General features: G+C 44.8%; 2 protein-coding genes across 2 annotated transcripts in view; both read right to left on the bottom strand.

Moving 5' to 3' along the window:
• Positions 1-7,492: 7,492 nt before the first annotated feature.
• Positions 7,493-9,376, bottom strand: LOC121833350. Its single transcript, XM_042286572.1, has one exon. It carries the CDS (start codon positions 8,724-8,726, stop codon positions 8,250-8,252), a length of 477 nt encoding a protein of 158 aa, XP_042142506.1. The 5' UTR covers positions 8,727-9,376; the 3' UTR covers positions 7,493-8,249.
• Positions 7,493-22,524, bottom strand: part of LOC8025501 — a 51,084-nt gene continuing 36,052 nt past the window's right edge. Inside the window, exons 18-23 of the mRNA XM_029975664.3 lie at positions 20,368-20,432; positions 17,837-18,010; positions 16,346-16,474; positions 13,644-13,777; positions 12,202-12,341; positions 7,493-9,424 (exon numbers count right to left, since the gene is read on the bottom strand). Coding sequence (XP_029831524.2) covers positions 9,396-9,424; positions 12,202-12,341; positions 13,644-13,777; positions 16,346-16,474; positions 17,837-18,010; positions 20,368-20,432 — 671 coding nt within the window. The 3' untranslated portion in view covers positions 7,493-9,395. The remainder of the gene's footprint in view (positions 9,425-12,201; positions 12,342-13,643; positions 13,778-16,345; positions 16,475-17,836; positions 18,011-20,367; positions 20,433-22,524) is intronic.

Genomic DNA, 22,524 nt, shown 5'->3' with positions numbered 1-22,524 from the left:
CATCAAAATTAAAACAAAAATAAACATTCATTACTTTCAACCCAATATCTTAGGTTAATAATCTTAGGAGAACGAATCTATAAAGTTTTAAAAAACTTGAACAGGTGCTCAAGATAAACGAGCCTTGCGCTGTCCAACAGGGAAAGAACTAAATCCCATGAACATACGACGAATGCACTTGGGCGGTGGAGGCACGCACACCATTCGAATTAATCCGAGTTTAGAATCGGCGAGCTTCAAGATATGGTTTTTCTTTGTTTGCTGCATGTTGCCTAAATAGGGGCTGGTTTACCTACTAAAACAGACAGGCTGTGAGACGAAGATGCGGTACTTGCGCCTGGGTACATTTCGAAGACTCCCGCTTGATGAAGGTTGTTATCCGACCGAATGACCCACTTGATCTTGTTTTTTGCTCACGAAACTTATCAGAACCAAGACATCACACGAAATATTAATGCACAATCTCTCAGCTGAACTGACTTTCTTGTCTATAAATTATTTAAGAAAGCCCAAGTTTCAGTGAACAGCACGCTTCCATGTCTTTCACGCGTTTACAGGCGGCTTCACAACTCCAGTGTCCAAGTGAGTCTCCGTTTATTCTCAGAAAACTCGGGCTATCTTTCCTTTCCCTAGAATGTCGGTCTAAGTTCCCGCAGGCCCGATCCGCTGACGAGAACCCAAGCCGTTTTGTTGTGCTCCACGACCAGCTTATTGCCTGCTGTCGAAAGTTACTGTTTAAGCTGACAGCAGGGTTGATGCTAGATTTTTCTTTGTTCCGACTTCCAATCAACTGCCGTCTTCGCATCCCTCATGTGTTTGCCCTACGCATCCGCTAGTGCAAAGTCAAGTGAAAGGAGCCACATAGCTGGTTGGCACAGTCAGTATTCAGCTTGCACAGCGCTGTCAAGGATGGACAGGGTCGAGGTCTCATTTAGAGCTGCCTCTCTGTTCGCGGGGCGAGCGTGGTATACGCGGAAAAACCTAAAAAAAAAAAGCACGGTTTCATTTAAAAAAAATGTTTTGGGGGAACAAGGCGCGGAGGAGTGGGGAGGGAAGGAGAGTAGAGGAGGGGGGGGGGGGGGAGGTAGCGGACGTATGCACTACGGTCACTCTGTCTACGGTCCCACTCGACACGAACCCCACGCCACGGTTTTATGGTCCATCCGTTTTCTGCTCTTTTGTAAGCTCGGAGCTGTCCGTTCGTTTTCCAAGAAGTCGAAGCCTGTTGCCTTTTTGTAGAGTGTCGAAGCCTGCCAGCCTGGCTGACCGTACGAACGAGTCGAGAAACGGTCTGGCTGGGCTGTCGTGCTTTCCGCGAAGTCCTTTCCCTCACCAGCACCTCACCAGAGTCTCGTGTTACCATGCTAAAAGCGCGAAGGCCGTTGCATCGCCCTTCTTTCACTCTGTTTCTCCCTTTGACGGGACGGAAGAATTGTAACGAGTAATTTCAGTAATTCGTTACTGAAAAAGTAATGAGATTACATTACAAATTACATTTTCAAAAAACTAACGGATTAATTACTAAATTACAAGAAAAGTAATTAATTACAAGTAATCCCGTTACTTGTAACGGATTACTTCCAAGTCTGCTCATACCCCTCACGCACTCATCGCCCTCATGACCCACACCGCCCTCACAAACCTCATGCACTCATGGCCTTCACACCCCTCGCGCACTCATGGCCCTCACTGCCCTCACTCGCCATCACACTCATGAATTTTCCTGGTTCAGAAACTCTCATCCTCACCTCACCTGTGAAGATGAGGGTGAGTGAGGGCCCCCATGAGTGAGGTTTGCCGAGGTATGGTCGCATGTCATATCGTCCACGATAGTACGTTTAATAGAAGGGCGCACGCGTCTACAAGAAAGTTGATACTATCAAAAATTTTGTCGCATAACGCCTCTTTCCCTTTTTTTTTTTTTTGTTCTTGAACACGTGCAAAAGCACCCCTTCTTGGCTTTGCCTGGTAAAACCCACGCAATTCGAGATGAGAGCGCGCGGGGACGCGCAGAGCAACGAGCTCTGGTTAATTGATTCGTGGAGATCACGGCGTAAGATATATAGTATGGTGGAGATGAAAGATAGCTGCCTCTGGGGGGGGGGGGGGGGGGGGGGGGGGGGGGCTCTACTCAATATTCGAACGCGGACCATTGGACGCCAACGTTCGAATAGAGATAAAGGCAGCTAGCTAGCTTATCGTAATCATTCCAACCAGAGGACGCCAGAGCAACCAGCTCTCGCCTCCCCTTCTCCCGTAGTTTTTACCCGCATACAAATAAAAAACTGAGGGTGAGTCGAGATGAGAGCGTGCGGGGGCGTCGGACTGCCGAGTTCTGATTGGAACGATTAGTGGGTAGACACAGACGCCAGCTGCGCCTTTGTCTCGACTCACTGTTCGAACGCCGCCGTCCGGCGTTCGAACGCGAGACACTGATCGGGAACCAGACGACGCTCTTGTTCGCCCTGACTGGAGGGAGACAGCAAGTAGAGACAAAGGCAGCTAGCCTTCGCATGTACCCCCTAATCCCTAACCAGACCAGAGCTTAGCGCTCTGGTCTGGTCCTTCTCCTTCAGTTTTTCTACGTATTTTCGGCGATTTCGTGTTTTCCGCAGCTGAAAAGGGTAACATGACACGACATTTAGGTATCCCAGGAGAAGCCACACCTGGCTCCAAGCAAAAGTGACCAATCAGACGACTTAAATACGTAAAAAAAAAAAAAAAAAAAGACTCCAAAAACAGAGACTATTTTCAACTTTTTATCTAACATGGGCAATGAGGATCGGGATACATTATGCACCTGGAGATGATACAAATATAGGTAACTCTGTCCCGTACGCCCAAACATTAGCGACACCATTGTATGCTTTTAAAGCTTGGACGTCACTTTTTTTTTTTAATCGCATTTGGTAATGTGGTTTTGGCTCCAAAAGGCAGTGGTTGTGGACAAGTCACTCTCAGCGATTGTGTGGTGGTCAGATGTATAATACTCTAAATAAATAAACATGATTTAATACATTTAGCATCCTATACATTTCGCCCCCCACTAAGACGTTACAGTTTAGCTATGTAACATATAACGCTCGCTTATCACGACAAACATAACGTAAACTGCGCTAAAATATCAAGGTATATATTTCAAGGTACATGACATCCTTCATCTCTGTAAACTATTTTGCCTCCAGGAAGGAAATGGACCAAACAACCAGCATAGGTTGTTTTGAGATCTGTTTGACTAGACGGAATGAAATACGTTAAAAGTGGCAGTGTAGTTCTCCGCACTAGAGCCGGTGGTGCTACATACCTCATCGGAACTTTCATAAACTCTATAAAACTTCAGAATAAGAGTAAGTGTGACTCACGCAACAGTTATTCATTATCAGTTTCGTCAGCGGAACCCCCACGAAGGGCACTCAACATAACTGCAAAACCTGTATTTTCGAAGATTGCTCTCTCGAGGTATGCGCAACCAATCCTCTTTCACATATATGTGGGTGGTCATGTGCTTGACGTCATAGCGCACAGAATATCTGGATGCCATGCAACGACGCTAGTGATTGTCAAAATCAAAATAACTTCTTAGTGACTTCGATACAACACCGAAAACAATAAGGAGAACGCGAAACGGAGCTGGTTGTGGGTAGTACTACCAAATATGGTGAGACTTATTTTTAGTGTATTCAGTTGCGTATATTGGTACACTCACCGTCGAATCCTTCAGCCCTTTCATATCCGTTTTTGTGAGTTTGTTTCGAATGCTCTACTAGTTACGCATAGACGCACGTGTGAAATGCAGCTTCGGGTTCAAATGTAAATAAAACGTTCACACTTTAGCGATCCACGCACCGAGGAACGCGGGGACAACACCGAGGCGCGCACAAACATGCACCCCTTCGACCTTGTGGAAGACGCATAAAAGAGCGAGATTGCCGACCAATCGTGAAGTCGGATTCCAAACCTCCGCCTGGGGCCTTTTCTCCCGGGTACATATTTTCCTGGGACATTTTTTTCCGGAACCCCTGCACAGCTTCTGAGGTCAAACGCGTTTGATGTGACACACGTCCCATGAGCACAAGCGCGTGAAGGTAACGTTGGCAGGCTTGCAACTGCACGCGATTGCTCACACGAGCAGACATGGCGGCGACCAAGCGCCCAGCTTACAATTAACCTTTTCCACATGACGGCCCCCAGCGATGGACGTAAAAGCTTAATTCTGAAGGAACTTGTCATCAGCTTGTTCGAAACAACACCTCTGCAAGGAAGCCCTGCCAAGGCTGCCGCTGCCGCTTGAGCCGAGTGGCACGTATTTGGCATCCAAAACAAGGTGGACCAGAACACAGGTCGGTATCGTTTCGTGGACAACTTTTCATCGACACACGTTTTGTGGACACAAGCTTTGTTGACATTGAACTTTCGTAAACATGCTTTTGCAAAATCTACATTTTTTTTTTTTTTTTACCAAATTGTTTGGACTATTGGCTTTACCTTGTTCGCTTGAGTCTGACTGCTAAGCGCGTGCCAAGGTGCATAAAAGATAAAATCAAGTAAATATTTTTTTGCTATTTAAATAGTTTAATTTAAATCAAATTAATTTAACTTAAATCACCATAGCTTTAAAAATTATTTATCACGACATGTATTAAACGTGAAAGATTAATTGATCACGATAATAATCCCTTCTCTAGGGATTATTTTCGCCATTCTTGTCCAGCTCGCTTGCACCTTCGCTATGATTGATCCAGCTGCTTGAACACGGGAAACGATGCGGAATAGTAAATTTAAACTTCTAAAGTACAATTTATTTGACAAACTTAATTGACGCAAGCCTCACCATACTAGAAAAGCACTTTCATTAACTCAGTGCGTTAAAAAGCTTTGTTCGGTTTTTACTTCGTGTTCACCTTTGGTTGCGTTAAGGCACTACTTTTCTTGTTTTCCTATCTTTCGCATTCCGATTTCCTTGCCGAGGCCATTACGTAACTGACGAAGTAGAGGGTTTGATTTGCTAGCTCTGCTTCTCGTTTGAAATCAGCCTGCTATTCGCGGTGTACAGCTCGCTAGGGACGCTTGTTTTCCTCACTCCAAAGCCGCCTCATTCTGGGTAGCGCAAGTGCTCAAGAGCAAAACGAACATGAACTCAACCACTTACTTTCGCAGATTAGCAGTGTCCTGCTATCAGAAGTGCGCTCCACGGTCTCCACGGTCTTTCACTGCACGAGCTGACCAGTCGCGTTTCACCACGAACACGACGTGCTCCAATACTTGCGTCCCCATGTGCGGGTGCTGGAGTGGGTTCGCTTCCATAATAATCCTCGTCAACAGCAAACCCCTCTCGAAGTTGGCGCTCCACGCACTCGGCCGCAGAGCGTATGCCTACAAGAGAGGCTCTCGTAGGCATGCGAGACGTGCTGGCGACAGACATCTCTGAGTTGTGCTCTCGCTCACTCGCCGACTAAATGGAGCGAACAGAGAAAACGGTCTAATAAAACTCTAATCTCAGACCCGAACTTGCACTAAACCTCCCAACGTAGTGTCGCAACGTGTGTCGATGAAACATACGTGGGAGCCTTTCCACGAAACAAACTGTTGACGAGTCGGCGAAACGACCTGTTGATGAGACGTTGGGCCGACCAACCGACTACAGACGCCCGCGCACACGCAGCTCTCTCCTCGGAGAACCTCTATTGTGTTTTGTTTGAAGCAGGCTCAATCGGGAAAACAACCAGGCACATTTCTGCTGAATCACGTGAGGAGGTTTTCGCGTTGCTGGTAAAGTGGCAGTGGCTGTTCGGGGCTAGAGTCCTGTTCTTCTCTCTGCCTCCGCAGCGCCTCCTCTTTCAAGACTTCAGGGTCCATCCGTTCCAGCGTGGCCATCACTGTTCCGGAAACAGAGGAGGGAGAGGGAGAAAAAAAAGAAAGCAGAAGGTGGCAACCAAGGAGGAAAAAGAAAGTATCCAAGCTTAGTATATCGCAAAAATAGCTTGAAAGTTTTCTCGATAGAGAAGGGTAAAACTGATTATGTCGCTTTAGGTCAATTGCCTTCAGCGTGGAAGGCAGACAAAAGATCAAAGTCGGCTTGCTGGCAATGAAATCAATAGGTCTTATCTAAGACATTCTAGAGAGAAAGCGAAAATCCTCGATACATTTTCACCTGCTACCTTGACAGGAGGACACGTGTAGGAATGCTACCTCGACGCGAGAAATGATCATAGTAAAGGCTAAGGCGAGCAAGTACCTCAACCCTGCCGCCCTGTTGATCAGATCACCTCACGCTCCTGAACCACATGACATTAAAAACCAGTGCTATGACCATATGTCTGACGCATCAGATCCCTGCCAATGATGCACAACAATACGAGGAATACCATTCTCCCAAACAGGATATAATAACGTTTTTGTGCACAGAACATTACACATACCTGCTTTTTTATTTTTTTTATCAAGCTGAGATTCTTTGATGCAGGAAATATGTGGAACACACTTAAAAAAAAAATCAGTTTCCATTGATCTTTTTCAAGGTGCTTGAAACTAGCTCTCTAAATGTGCTTGAGGCATAACATAAGGAACAGAATGACCATTCACATAAAAGAACCAAGATGTATGCAGGGGATACTGTGTAACGGGTGTCTCAAAAAAAAGATTAGTAGACGGGAAGAATGCTAGTAGCATGGCTGTCATGTGGTTTCAGTATCAGTTGTTTTGCTTCGGAAACAGTGCTAGTTTGGCAAATGAGCTTTTTTCTTTCAAGATATGAAGGCCGGCTAACATTTGAGATTATTTCTGCGGGTGATCTCTTGCCGTAAAAAGCCCTATCGCCATTTTTAATATACCCTTTACCTTGCAAGTTTTAGCACATAGCCAGCCCAATATTATTGTGTTTATTTATTTATTCATAATACCTTAGAGGTCCTTAAAGGTCCATTTCTGGATATTACACAAAGGGGGGGGGGGGGGGATTCGGTCAAATTATAGCATAGTCAACACTTAAAAGCTTAATTAAGCTAAAAAAAAATATATATAACGGCAACAAATTTCTTGAAAATATGCCTGGCAGTGGCATCAGAAGTGTTTGGGAGACCGGGGGACAGGAGGGAGGGCTGGAGGGAGGGAGGGAGGGAGGGAAAGGGGGTTTAAAACTTTCCACACGACCCCCCAATTGTTTACTAGAAACGCCCAAAATGTCTCAGAAGATGGCGTGAAAGATCCACCTCCCTTCCTTCCTCCCTTTTTCCCCCTCCTCCCTCCCTCTCCCCTTCCTTCCCTTTCCCCCACCCCTCCTCCTCCCGTTCTGACGCCGCTGGTTAGGTCGCAGGAGAAAGCAAACAAAGGTATGTTCAAGAGTTGAGATGTTCCATTCCTAGTGCACATTTCTTGACTCTAAGGTATGCTAACTCTGTCCTTGAGTCTCTTTAACTGCCTGTGGTAAAGATACAATCGCCACTTTTATTATTAGTACGCAGAAAGAGGATAATCAAAAACACAGGGACAACTGTCAAGCTGTTTCCAGACAGAAATAAAAAAAGGGTCAAACCTTTATTTTCTTTTCTCTTCCCACAAGTTCCCAAGTTAGAGCTTTGTTGTGAAACATTGCTTCCAATTTCAATGTGTTGCAGCATTCTGCAACTACTAGACAGATAAATCCTTGCTGATAAAGCCTTGTTAGTTTGAGTATTAACTAACTACAGGCCACATTAACATTGCCCGCAAGAGCTAAGAACGTGCATCCTCCAAGGAACGAGATGCACATATCCAAAACTCAAAATAAGTACATTTGCCTTATAAAAACATGGTATACACTGGCAAGTTATGGGAGCCAATCGGGGGGCGAGATATGGCCAAAAATATCACACGCAGCTACAATACACGCAGTGGCTATGGGACTGCCTTGATGTGCGAAAGCTGCCTGTCGTGAATACAGTGCAGGGCGAATAAAACATAAATCTCCCTCAAATTAGAGAAAAAAAAAAGTACTATAGTATCAGCTTTGTGAAAGAATTAGTTTAGCAACTCATTACAGATGCACCTTAAAGACTGACACATGCTTTGCATTTTTTGCTTGCTTCCTTCCTTCTTTCCCTTCATCTTCTACCCACCTTAGGAGAGGAGCATACAAAGAAGGTTACCCTCCCAGCAGAAAATGGAAGTCGTGTGTCGGTCTTTAAGCACAGTTATGCCAAACTGCATAACTAACGAGGGTTAAAAAGCAAAGCAGCACATTATTGCATCCCTGCATATGCAAGTGTCTCGCACTAAGGTAATCTGATGCACATTTGATGAGAAACAGTGTTAAGTAGTGTGACGCTTTGATGTGAACCTTTTACAATCTCTTCTTTTTCTTTGTCTCCATCCTTTGCACTTTCCCGTGAGGCAACGAAAGAAAACGCGGGTGTGCACAAATACTGATCCTCGCTTGGATTGCACAAAACAATAATAAGAATGCCACTGTAAAATCTGCTGCATGCAGAGGGCATAAAAAATATAATACCTTTGGAATGCCACATATGCAGTGACATTTTTTCCTTCCATATAAAGAGAAGAAACCTGCCAGCATAACTTGAGATACACTTATTAACTGAATTCGAGTGGTTGTCCCAGGTGAACCTGGAGCATTCTCCCCAGAGTGAGCAAGTGCAAGCTAGGCCAAAGACATGTGGGAAACTCTGGGGGAGAGTAGTGACACTTAACCACCAAATTCCTCCATTAATGTTAATGCTAAGGCACAGCATATACACAAAGAAACAAAAGGGATATGGTTAACACTCGAGAGCACGTGTACTTCTAGAGTGCGCTACAAAATGGTTAGTCACAACGGGGCGATGCAACTTTGAGCAGATATAGTACTGGCACCGCACTTAAGTACCACAATGCCAAAAAAAGCGGCTTCCACACGGAGGAACAAAAACCGTTTCCTCCGAAATGATGTTCAAGATAATGGGTCTAGCCCAAATAAAAATAAAATGCAAAGTCAACTGCCACATCAAATAATGATGAAGAAAGGGTAAAATGCACATGCAACGAACACCTCAGTAAGCTACCAGAAAAGAAGCAAAATACTCTCGTGTTTCAGCCTAAAACGGCAATCTCAAACGCATCTCGCTGATCGGAGACAGTGAATAAAACAACCAAAAACGGTCTCCACCAAAACTAATGGAGCCGCCAAAAACCAAAAAAAGCGTGAAGACGTAGGAAACATGAAAACGGAAGGGGGCAGTGTCATCGGCCCATGGCGTCCACAACAAAACGAAGTGGAGGAATGACAAACTACACACAACCCGACAGGCCCGCACAAAAACCAAGTGCAGGCCAAGCAAAAATCCCCACCCCGTTGGAATATTTTTTTTCTTTTCTTTTTTTTTCTGCGACAGTGGTCGTGAGAGCGACGATGGGAAAGCGGGCTACGTGTTTTCCTGGTAGCTCACATGCGCTGAAAGAAAACAAGGCAGAAAAATCATTCCATGCTTATAACCAAACAAAAACAAGAAAAAAAAAAACCGAAAACATTTTGTTACGTGCACATTATATACAACCTCTAACGAAAGTGTGTGTGCTAGTGTCGCATAGCTGGCACCTTTAGGGTGCCAGTGTCGTTTGTACAGTGCATACCCAAATAAAACTGCAGTGCATACTCGATTACACGCTGTATGCAGAATCGACACAGCCAAAAATTACTCGCTACAGGGAGGTTCCCACAACGTGCATTTGTCATAGAGTTGTGAGTGGCCGCCAGTCAGAAGGTGAGAAGTTTTATCAGACCTTCCTTCATTTACCGGATACGGTCAAACCACAGTCGCTACCGCAAAGCCATGACCTTGACTTTTGAAACCCCCCTTGCGTTAGCGTGCGATGTGACCCATGGGAGTAACTCGAATCTACTTGAATAAGATGTGGAACACAACCCAAAAGGATGCTTTTAAGATGTATTTCAATTTTCGCATTTGCATTGACCGAATACTGATTTCCCACGAAAAGATGCCTGTAGCAGTGCAAGTTGTAACACTACCGTGTATCCCCACTCAAGCAGATGTGCAGTGTGATCAAAAATGTCACTTCGAGGCGAGAAACATGCAGCCAATGTTTCTAACACGTTACTATATGCTTCTTTTCACAAAACTGCATCCATTGCCACGTTGCTCCCTGCAGGAACATAAATGTGCCCCATTCGGACCAAGACTTGGTCCAAGTCCAGCACTTGGCTAGCTTATCTTAACCTCAGCCAGCACTCATTCAGTTAAGAGGAGACACTGCTTTTTGAATGAAGAAATGAAAAGAGCACATTTTTTAAATTGTGTTTTTGAAGACTGACGGGCACTGATCGTCTTGTCCCAGACTCTTTTTGTGCAATAAGTGTCTCTCTTTCTTAAATATTGGCTCGAGAACATTGTAAAATGGGTCTGTGCATGTATTTTGCTGTTTTCTTCAGCTTGAACTATTTGCACACTTCGCTATTTTATGGGAGTCACATCTCCACTTTCACACATTCAATCTTCATGTTTTCTTTCTCTGGTAGGTGTATGAGCGAGGTATCCAATAAAGGGTATGAATATTTTAAATATGGCACCAGGTATTTTTAGATACCTTTCATACTTTTCCCAATAAATAACTTTAAAACCAAAAAACACAAAAGTGTCATAAAAAGAAACAAAAAGCTTATAAAGCATTTTAGAGCTCTCATTTATACCCTATTGGATTGCACAGACCTTTTAGTTCACTGAGATATGTTTATTTTCTCATTTCAGTATTTCGATTTGTCTTTTTGATCCTTCCCATAATTGTTGCAAATAAAACTTTAAATATTACCAAAACTAATTAGGCGACATCAAAACCAAGTATATATATGCTTGTAGTCAGACAGGAAAGGCCAATAAGTTAAGTTAATTTCATTTGATTTGGACCACTAGTTACATAAACAGCTCTACATGCAGTGTTAATTCTTAAGCTATACCGCTCATTCGATTTTGGGGAAAAAAAAAATTGGCTGAGTATGCTTAAAATAAAGCCGTGTAGCGTGCGCAACCCACAGTACCAAAACCCAAGAGGAGCACTATGTGCGGCCCATTTCTCGTCTTCCAAAATACCATTGCTCACCTGATCCATCTCAATGCAAGCACACCACAAAGGCTACTAGTACTATACAATGATAATACAATTAATGCGAAGGTTCAAGTGAGCTGGACAAGAATAACAATAATAATCCCTGAAAGGGGGGGACAATGGAGAGGTCCCTGGTTAGATACCAGGATCAGGCGGATTTTTTTCAGTCACGCACCAGTCACCTAGCTGTGTTTGGAGATTACTGTTTTTCTTTTGTCTGCCTTGTCCCCCCCCCCCCTCTCCAGGGATTATTATGGTTAGTACTGCCACTAGTACGCCCCGTTTCAGTATGACTTGGCAAAGACCGAATGCCACGGCCCTCTCGGGCCAATTGGAGTGACGGAACGAGGTGCAGGACGGTTCTCCGCAGGGGGAGCACACTCTGGCGTCGCGCTGTCTTGCACCTTGTTTGACATTCTGATTGATCTACTGGGGCCGTAGCTTCCGCCGTCTGCCAGGTTACGAGGAAATGGGGTGTAGTAGTACACGGTCACCACTTTGGGATCTGGCATTGCACACGCAAGGCCCATTTGTGCGCGTGCCTCGGCTTACGATCGAGTTCTTGCTATCTTTTCCGACGAAAGAATGCAGTGGCATGCCGGCGCCACCTACGAGGAGACCCCGGAAATAAATTTCACCACAACAAAGGTCTCGCGGCATTCGCGAGGCCAAATGTATGTGCCGTCTACGAGAAACAGTTATTTATGGCACTGTCAGAACTTTTCGAGCCACACACAAGAAAAATGAAGCGCAAACATTTTTTTAAAAAAGGTTTTAAGGCATGCCGTTGTAAGCAGTCCCAAGTGCGTGAACCGGCCCTCGTGCTACGGCTAAACTGAGTGTAGCCGACGCTCCCTACAATAAACAAACCCTGTGCACCAGAATTTCGACGTCGACGCGCTCCGATCGCAAACGTAGATTGGACAAGATCCCTACGTCGGCGTTCGGCCGGGCCTTGCGTCTAATTGGCATCAAAAGATGGCCATTGTCGGGCTTGGACCCAACCGCCGAGTTGGCGCCGTTCCGGTGCGACAACGTTACGGGGAGGGGCGAAAGAGACCGTTTGCTGGCCTCAATCGTTCCGGGTAGCAACTGGGGATGTCCACTGACCTGCCACCATCTTGCTCCTCTCCATGACTTCCTTGGCAATGGTGTGGCTGAGGGCCAGCAGGTGGGCCCGCCGCCTCTTCTCTTCCCCCACCTGCGACCGGACGGCCTCGAGAGAACCCCTGGCGTCGAGGTCTTCGTACCTGGGGTCGCAGATTGCGACGTACGCGAGCGTTTATGAAAAGAGTGAGCCAGAACAAACTAGCCGTAATATCCAGAGAATAATAACCGATTCCTAAAAGATAACGCACTCCTTATTTTTGGTATGATTTGCTATTATTACAAGAACACCAAAAGATAGCTTACCCCTCATAACTGCAGGGCTCTGGTCACAGAATATAAAACTAGCATTCTTAAAATTTTTTTCTTGATGTAATGTCACAGATAAATATATTGAAATTGAAATTGGCGTACCTCTTCATCCACCCTAGTATTTTTTTTAATACTTCCTATTACATTAATTTCTGCATTTAAATGCTTGTATAGTATTCTTTATTTAGTTTTTCCTCATTTATAATTGCTTCTTTATTCCGGCGCTCGAGACTGTGACAGATTCCTAATCCGGCTTCTTAGCCGAAAAGTTCGGAGACCTCTGTTCTAGAGTAACGACACAGTTACTCTAGATGAAACTACACAAACTTTTCTAGAGTAAAGTCAGCTTGGTCAGGAAAACAGCTTTGATACATCAGTATCACTACTACTACAAGCATACTACTTTGCTTCACCATATGCAATCATTACTAATATCAGTCTTCAAAATAGAGAGGTGCTGCTAATGTACCAGCCTAAAAAGCTGCAAAACATGGAAAACTCTAGGTCTACCTTTTTTTATGAACAAAGACACATATTCACTTTTCTAGGGAGCATACTGAAAGCCCATTTCCGCAATATATTAAAAGAAGAGCAACGAATGATAATGCGCTATAGTTGGTGACAGGTTAAAAGTAAAGTAGAAGCTCCTCCCACCTCTTTCCACTTTAGCAGAGCAAATGCTCTAGAGGAGGTCACCTCCTCTCCAGCAGTCGCTCGGCAATAGTGGAAGGACGAGGGAGGAGCTTAAGCTTAATTCTTAACCAGTCGCCGACAATAACAACATTGGGAGTGACAGAGGTGCCCTCCATTGACAGGCCGTGCATGATGTTCACAAGCTCAGAATCCCAGTGCGAGCTTGTGCTTGTCTGTATCGCAAAGATGAAGGCACCTTCACACTGCGGAAGTCGGTACACTGCCAAGCATTAAGCATTCACCAAACCCGTACACAAAGTTATTTTGAAGGACGGCTCGGAAAGATGTAAGAGAACTGTTTGGCAGTCGTTCTGCCGCATCCATAGCTGCCCTTTTCTAACTGGCTCTAACTTCTCCCAAAGAAAAAAACAAAAATGAAGAAGAGGATTTTCACATTTGCAGATTATCCGCCGACTATATACTGCTTAAATGCAACTTACCCAACGGTCTCCGTGAGCATTTTGCGAATGTTGGCCGCTTTCAGACTCCTCCGGAGCTGCTCAACCGCCGAAACATTCTCGGACTCCTCTTCGATGTAGCGCTCCGGTATCAAGATCTTCTCAGGTAGGCCAATCTTTACAGAGATAATGCAAAATGTGCAAAAAAGGGCGTAAGGAAGCTACACACCATTTCAAAATCATGCAGCAGGTGCTACAGGCTTGCTGCATTGATAGAAACCTTGGGACTACCTTGAGACCATTTTAACCAACTATGAAGCTTTCGCAAAATATGTCAGTTAAGTAAGTATAGTCGGTAGATATGTTTTAAACCTTGGGGGGAGGGGGTCACGTGACCTCGGGGAAGGGGGGGTGTCACGTGACTTCGGGGGAGGGGGGTCACATGACCTCGGGGAGGGGCCACGTGACCTCGGGGAGGGGCCACGTGACCTTCGGGGGTCACGTGACCTGGGGGGTTTAAGAGCCAATTTCGAGAGTTCTTGAAGCAGCCGAAGGTCCATTTCAGAGTAGCAAAAATAACTTTTGGCGCGTAAGTGCACACTTCATTTAAATTCATACCATTGCAAATATCATGTTCAGATTCGTGTAATACAACTAAAAGGTAATGCCTACATTGCCTCCTCACATATGTGCAACCTTTCGTTAGCATCGACTGCACCCCCAGCAGAAGCGATTCCCTCAAGACTGGAACTAGATGTTTAGTTGCGTGCAGAAGCACCAGCAACGGTAACAAGAGGGTGACCGATGATGACAGCACAAACTGCTATGAATCTTAGGTACAGAATCCCACTGACATAATGCTAGAGCACAATAATTTTGAGCAGCCAAATTTGTTTCCGTCAAGTTCTAGAGGTTGTTAGAAAACTGTGATTCTTAATTCGGATAGAACAAGACAAAGTTTTTGTCATTTGATTATGAATGTCAATTACATTTTATATGTAGAAGTTCATAACCAAAATTGGCATGTCAACTATTCATATGCCTTCTTAAAACAATCCCACCAAACTCGTTAAGGTACCTCCCAAGCTGTCATTCTCTGCTCCTTCTAATTTAGTTCCAATTTAATCCCTCCTATACAGGGTATAACTTTTATTAGAACAGATTTAAGAAAAAAGAGTAAGAGTTGGACGAGCACCGTCTTCACCATGTATTTATCAGGCTTGGCAGACATTAGATGAGGGGATAATCGTTATGCAAAGTTAACTACCTAATTAACTAAAATTTGTTAATTCACTTTTTAGTTACTGGCTTTAGGTATCATGTTACAATTGCAGTACTGATGGCAATTACTATTGTTGAACTTGAATCGAGGTTGGCGTCCCCAGTCCGCATGTTTCTAAGGAGCTCCTTTACTACACTCTTGCTTTTTGTATCAGTTGGAATAAGCAGGCGAGGCCAGATCAATTTAAAGAATTTGCAAAAAGGTAATGCATTTCTAAATATTAATCAATCATTTCACACTTTCTTGCACTATTTAAAAATTGCGCTCGAAAAGAGCACATAAAGCCCTGCCCACAGTGACGTCGTCACTTTCTTCGTTGGCACACCCACCAAGAAGATGCTGACAATATAGTGATGCCATGATTGAAATGATGTCGTCACTTTTCCAAGCGTCATTTTAGGCAGGGCTTGCAACACTATTTGAGCACAACTCTTAAATTAGGCGAAAATCAATCGATTAAATCTCAAAAACCATTACCTTTTGCAAATTCTTTAAATTGGACTAGCTTCTAAAGAAAGCTAACCAAGATAGTTTAGTTAATTAGTCAACCTACCGTGATTATTATCCCCTTTTCTAATGTCTGTCGAGCTTGATAAATATATGGTGAAGACAGGACTCGTCTAATTCTCACCCCCTATTTTTAAAAAGTTTGCATGAATTAAAATTACAAACCCCGTATAAAAGTGATAACTAAACAAGAATTGGCATAAAAAATAAACCTACGGAAGGGTTCATTTAAATCTTCTTGCAATACCAAAGTATCTTTGCGAAATCTTGAATTGGAAAAAAATACCGCCAGGATATCGCAGCATAGTATATATACGAGCCGCCCGCTCTGGAGGAGTGCTTTCCCCTTAGCACGAGGTTGCGCTGCGGCAAAGCACGGCACGCAAAAGCGTGAGACGCTTACTTTGCGGTTGTCGCTTCACTGTAGAACACCAGCGCACGGTGAGAAGTGCACTCAACAAAACTGCTACATAACCCACCAGAACAGACCACCAACACGAGAATTATTGTGAAACGAATACAAGAATTGTGAAACGAAAAATATAGAGTTTGATACGAAATCAAATCGAATAGTATGTTATTTGAGTCGATAAGTGAAAGCTCTGAAAACTTGCACGAGCCTATCGTAACGAACCGGCCGGGTAGCGAGGCCTGAGCCATTACATTTGCAGTATTATTAAAGCAAAATTGAGTACTGGCACAATTTTGGTGCAAATTCCTCAGATTCTGGTCAAATGTAGCAGGATGTAATTGGCCAAGCACTTTGGCACAGTTTGGTGCAGCAATCACATCACTGTGCTTCATCTACAAGCACTTTTCACAACCGTTACTTGTTACGATAGTAGCTTGTTACAGATGAGGCTGGCTGTTACTGAATTGCACTGTGAGGAAAGAAGTTACAAATGAGATGATACTGTCATCGAGGATTACAGTTTCAAGAATCAGCCCCATTCACCTGCATGTCAATCGTCTGCTCGTCGTACACGTCAGACTTCTTGATGGTGGACCGGACAATGTCGGGGGTGTTCACAGTTCGTAGGCAGCGCTCCATGTCCATATCGTCACGGGAACGCAGGCAAGCGGGCTACAGTGGAAAGCGGAGAACATTGCGTCAACATAGGAATCAAGAATGTATGCAAGAAGACTTAGAGCGCGTTATGAAGTAAAAAGAAAAGGAGGAGAGGAGGGGGCCACAAGTGGCGACGGATAGGTAGGTAATTGACAATGTGTATGACATACATAAGAGAAGAAAATGCAATACTACTTCATTGTAACAGAAGACATATAGCGTAAAGTCTCATTTGAAAACGCATGCTCTCAATCTACAAGTCCTAAGCATTCTAGAAAACCCAAAACTACGATCATGCGTAACCTTTTCCTTTATTAAAAATGTGACCAAACATCGCGATATGTCCCTTTTCCGATATATCTCAGAAAAAGGGTGTTCACGCACCCCCTTTTGTAAACACTTTTGCCACCGGTATTGCCTTTGCCTCCTTTTGATTACACCTATGCTTGTATTCGGTGGAAAACCTGGAGCCCTCTTTCGCCCTGCAAGCTCCATATCATCTCTCTCACCGCTCAACCCCTGTGTCTCCGCAGAAAGTACTGTGTGTTCTTACGAAAAAAAAAAAAAAAAGCATGTTTCTTTGGCCTACGTAAATAAACTATGCATCGCAGGAAGTTGACGCTCCACGAGAATGTGACGGTAGCGTTTGGGATCAAATGCGAAAGTCTCAGAACATGATGTCACCTGGATCAGAAGAGAAAGACCACATTTTTTTTATGAGCCAATGGCCAGTGGCATAGCCAAAGGGGAGAAGGGGCTTATGGGGCTTCAGCCCCTCCGCTCCCCCCACCTGAAATCCAGCCGACCCTATAATGTATACGTGCATTTTTACCACCCTTCCCCTCCTTAGCACCCTAAGGCTCCAAGTCATAAACATCCCAGCCAACAAATAATACACGCCCCCCTCCCCCCCTAAAAAAATTCCTGGTAAGAGCACTGCCGACATCCACCTAAGCCTGATATCACGAAAACAAGGAATGACAGTGTGGGGGCCCTCAGGATTTATTTCAAGGAAGAACACTTGGCAGCAAGAACGAGAATATTGTTATTTTTCTTACTGGCAAGTGTTTTTCACTGAAATAGATCCTAAAGTCACCCACACCGTCATTTCTCATTTGGACGATGTTAGGTTTCGGTGGACGTTGGCCCGTAGAAAGACTTGGCCTTTCTCTTTTATCACTTATCCAGGTAGCATCACATTCTCAAACTTTCGCATTCTATATTAACCGCTATAGCGTCACATTCTCATGGAGTTTCAGCTTTTTGCGATGCATAGTTTATTCACGTGGGCCGAAAAACAGTTTTTTTTTTCTCGAGAACACCCGGTATTTTGAAAACTTTAGAACTGGGAGGGCTTCGTGCAAACAGGAAACCAACCATTTTGGAAGGCGAATGCTGGTCCAAGAAAGGGTGGCTTCCCGATATGGTGTAGTGCCTCCGCTTGTTGCGTCGGGAGTCATTCTTCCCAGGCGCTCGCCGGCATCCCGTTAAACTGTCCGACGACGACGAGCTCGTGCTCCGGTCCTCCTGACTGGCGCTGCCATGCTCCTTCTGAAAAACAAAACCAGAGATTACTTGTAATAGAGCCTCTGCAAAACTCAGTGAGGTCTGCTGGACCAAAAAGCACTTCACTTTCGAGAAACTAACGGTGGTCTTGAAACAGCATTTCGTTGGTCACTGTAACTTTTGTACGTTAATGGCATATAAAAATTGGTTCTTTGGTCGCCTTATAATTCTTTGATTTGTCTCAGTTTCAACGATTTGAACATAAGAACTGCCCAATACAAAACAGCACCTTAATTAAATTTTCGCCATCAAAAGGCTTTAGAACCAAATCTGTGCCAAGAGATTGATAGGACCACATTCGGAAATAATACACTTACGGAGCTCCTTCTTTTACTTTGTGTATTTGTTTGGCGCAGATGCCACACATTGAGATGATAATAGTGATCAAAGCTGCCAGATTGAATTTTGAAAAGGGTCTATTATACCACTTCGCTCCACTTCATTGCCAACAACAATATTTTCAAGCAATAAGAATTACTAAGCATGTGAGCTATACTCCCTTTCACCGTACGACGAACCGCAGTGGATGCTATCAGCACTCCAAGCCAATCCAGTGCTATGAATGTACAGTGCATCCACTTATAATGATATTGAGAAAACCCAAAAATGCAACTGTCGTAACCGATTCTCGTTGTATCTGGACTGGATAGCCCATGCAAAATGCATGGTCCGCTAGAAACTGATTGTTCTAAGCGCTATATTGTTACATGGGGCATCGTTATAAGTGGATTGCACTGTATCACGTGACTACATGCCCTTCTCAAAGGTCATGTGACATTTGTCCAGCATTGGATCGACTTCGCAGGTTCGTAGCATCCTCTGCATTCCGGTAAAAAGTTGAGACAGAGTACTAAACAGTAGAACCTCATTGATACGTTTTGAAGAAACTGTGATGAAAAAAACGTATTACTCGGGAAAACATACCATCTGAACTTTCCCCTTCTAAGCACACACAAACACACACACAAGAAAAAGCAAGCAGTTCTGCGATGGCATCGCTCGCAGAACAAAACGAGCCCACACGACAAAGGAAAAATAGCGATATGAGATGGCACAGGCTTGGGCTGGAATGCGAGATCAAAGCTGCCAAAGCGTTGGCGAAACTTGATAAAGCAACCGGAGCTGAACCAACACAAAGAAACAAACAAAGAAATGCCAGATTCATTCATTTACTACTAATGCTACTATTCCCTTGTACGTCCTAGTCTAGAGTTACTCTAGCGCACTCTTGCAATCGGTGCTTTCAACACTCCGAACAATGCCTCAAAGTGCTTGCTGGAGTTACCAAGAGTGACCCATAATCACGTGTCTACTTTAGAAACGCTTGAAAAGCCATAAGCGAACATACTGCTCCGTTGTTGACAACTGAAGTAAACATGCGCTCGCACGGGCGAAGCTCGATTGGTAGACAGCCGTATATCGGTTTCAATTTTTACGCTGCTGCTTCGGTTGCTCTTTATGACAGTATTCGCGCCACTTTCGCCAGCATTCTCACTCGACGAGAAAAATGTGAGTGACAGCCTCAGATGGACACGTTGTTGTTACAAGCGGTTAGTACACCGACGAAGCGGTGCGGACGCTAACCACCAACAGCCAAGAATGCCGGCGAAGAGTGCTGAGGTTCTCGCCCAAGCCGCCAAATTTGCAATCGATATATGTAAAATATGTACTTGGAATCCTTTGTTATTATTTTATGGGAAAGATTGTTTGACTAATTGAATAATGAGCTAAGACAGTAAAACCACACCGTGTGTTCTGTAATTATACAATCAAAACGGCCTTGTCCACCCGGACGGCTCTCAGAAGTTACGGAGAACAATAGATACACCAAGTGCGTTATCAGTGGGCGGATCGCTCCGCACATGCGCGCCGTGTTTCATGCCCCTGAGGACGACTGCTCGGCGCTCGTTTCTCAAGACCGGATGTTGGGAGCTCTGATTACGCGAGTGCGATGTTGATTGCCAAAAAATATATAATCCGATCGATATATGACAGAATATTTAGCATACTCTCCGGGAAATCGTGTTATCCGTAACCGTACGAACCGGAAAAAAAAACAGTGCAACCCTATGGGATGTTTCCCGTGCCCTCACTCGAGAAAGCATGAACCGGGAATGTATCAATGAGGTTCTAGTGTAGTGCGTGCCCTTCGTCACAAACACCAAAACTCCATCTTTTCTATTATTGTTGGAATCATAAGCCAGAACATAATTTGAACAAAGTTCTTGTTTCTATTTTTGCAGGGGTACACGCGAATGTTTGATACAAATATACAAATGTCATTAGAGCCAAGGGTTTCGTTGTCGTGTTTGAAAAGATGCAAAAGGATGAAACTGCGTCACCTTTGTCTCGTATGGTGAGACGTAGCTGCCGCCTGGGCAACTTGTTTCAAGGTTCGACATAGATTCTGCAACAAAAAACCGCCACTTAGATGGATCCACTGATTGGTAATAAATAAAAAAATGGCAAGTTTCACTTCACTTGGTGTAGCTTTTGCAACCTTAGAAACTTTTTAATACTTTACCTGTGCCAAACTTATTTCTGTTAATTCCACCGGGATTAAAGCAAAAAGAAAGAAAGTCTGTATAGAAGTGGTATGAAATACGCCAAACGTTTTAAATAGGGTGTAACATTCAGCCGAAAAAGTTTTAGCAGAGTCATGGTACTAGGAGGTCAGTACAGTATAGACCACTTACAACGTAACCGCTTATAGTGCAGGACCGGGTATAACGCGGTTTCTTTAAACCACCGGTTCGCCTCCCATAGAACTCCATGTAATTACATACCGCTTAAAATGCAGGCGCGCGAAGGGAAATACCGGTTATAGTGCGGTTTCTGGCACAGCCCGCCAATCGCGCCGACGACCGGAGCAGCGAGCACGCTTCCCTGTGCGACACTAGATAGCGGCACTGACGGCGTGAGCCGCAAGCGGCACTCGCGGGGCAAGGAGGTTGCTCGAAGAAACGGGGAGAAGCAAAGAGAGAGGCTTCAGTTGCCATAGCGACGGAGGGACGCACGCACGTGTCGTTTACGTGCGTGCGTCCCTCCGCTGCAGGGTGTAAGATAGACAGGTGGGGAAACGGCCAATAGAAGCCTACTGCAGCGCCGCGACCGGATTGTGTACTCGTCTGCTTGCGGGTACCCCCGATTTGCGACAGATGGCGCTGTGGCGAGAAGAAAAAGATTTGAATCGGATTTGCACGGAACTTTATGGGAGAGTGCGCAAAATAAACCGAGAGCATGACAGTCCTCCATTGAAAATCCACGAGAAATCATCTCCGTCAGTTTAGCCGGTCGCCACCGGTCGCCCACCCAAAGTGAGAGTTTGCGGTGCTCCACATAGATGGCGCCACAGAAAAAGAGAAAACCGAGGGGTGACACAATCCGGTCGCTCATTTGGCTCTCGTTTCCCCACCTGTCTATCTTACACCCTGCTCCGCTGCGTTGGAAACAAACAACCGCAACGACAGACCAATCGCAGGTCGAGGAGAAGTGTTCGCGCGCGTTGCATGCCGGTCACAGGCCGGCTGCTTCTATCCGCAAACATGGCGTCGGTTGTGATCGTCGTCGTAGACGGCGTTCATCTAATTGTTCCGCGTAAAAGCGGTATCCTTGACTGTGAATTTTCGTTGTGTGTAGCTATGATAACCTAGCACGTACCAGAAGGGAAGATCCACCTACTCGTGCGGCGATGTCGTGGCGGGGCCACGACGGCAGAAACGCCCGTGTCGTCGTGTTTGCTTACTTCGACTACAGTGGTGATTTCTAAGCATTTGTGTTCTTGAACATCGCCTGGATTTCTTATTTGGCGCATTTCATGCATGTGCTCAAGCTCAAGGTATTACTGGCGCGTACCGTATGAAGGATGCGAATTTTCACGCATTTTCATCTCCGGAGAAAAGTGATTAGGGTTACCAATCCTGAACGCTCGCAACGTCCGTCCGCAACCCGCGATGCCGTTAAAAGGCTGCGCCAGGCAAAAGTCGCTCATTTCTTTCAAAATGTGTGACACACTTGAGAGAGAAGTGTACTAGTCTGGTGAAATAAAGACTTTCCTCAAACTAAGCTTTATTTTTCATCTAACATAAAATAAATTCTTTTACAAAGGTAAGTTGTCTCATGGCATGTATTTTGGCCTGAAAAATTGATGTTTTGGTTATAGTGCGGTACCGCTTATAGTGCGGATTTTTGCGACTCCCACGACATACATTATATGCAGTCTACACTGTAACTAGCTTGGAACTATACTGCATGTTCTTGAGTTTAGTTCGGCATGCTCGGTGTCGTAGCCCCCAGCATCAAGAGACCAGTGCTCGACCAAGGTGCCACTCAAACAACTAACAACATTTACTCAAGAATGTGTCTTCTATGGACGAAAATCACATAGCTGGTGCCTCTATTGAGCACATGGTGAGATACTGAAACGTCCAGCGCTTTCGGAAAAACCGGTGGTTCTTGTCAAAGTCTCAGTTCGAGGATTCCTCGGCGGGAAACTCGGG

Source organism: Ixodes scapularis, unplaced genomic scaffold, assembly GCF_016920785.2.
Source record: "Ixodes scapularis isolate PalLabHiFi unplaced genomic scaffold, ASM1692078v2 PGA_scaffold7__128_contigs__length_106722199, whole genome shotgun sequence".
NCBI classification, from domain to species: domain Eukaryota; kingdom Metazoa; phylum Arthropoda; class Arachnida; order Ixodida; family Ixodidae; genus Ixodes; species Ixodes scapularis.
This window is presented reverse-complemented; position numbering and strand designations above follow the sequence as displayed.

Coding starts and splice junctions, on each gene's coding strand:
- LOC121833350 (XM_042286572.1), bottom strand. CDS start 8,726: ATGCTGTGCCTTAGCATTAACATTAATGGAGGAATTTGGTGGTTAAGT.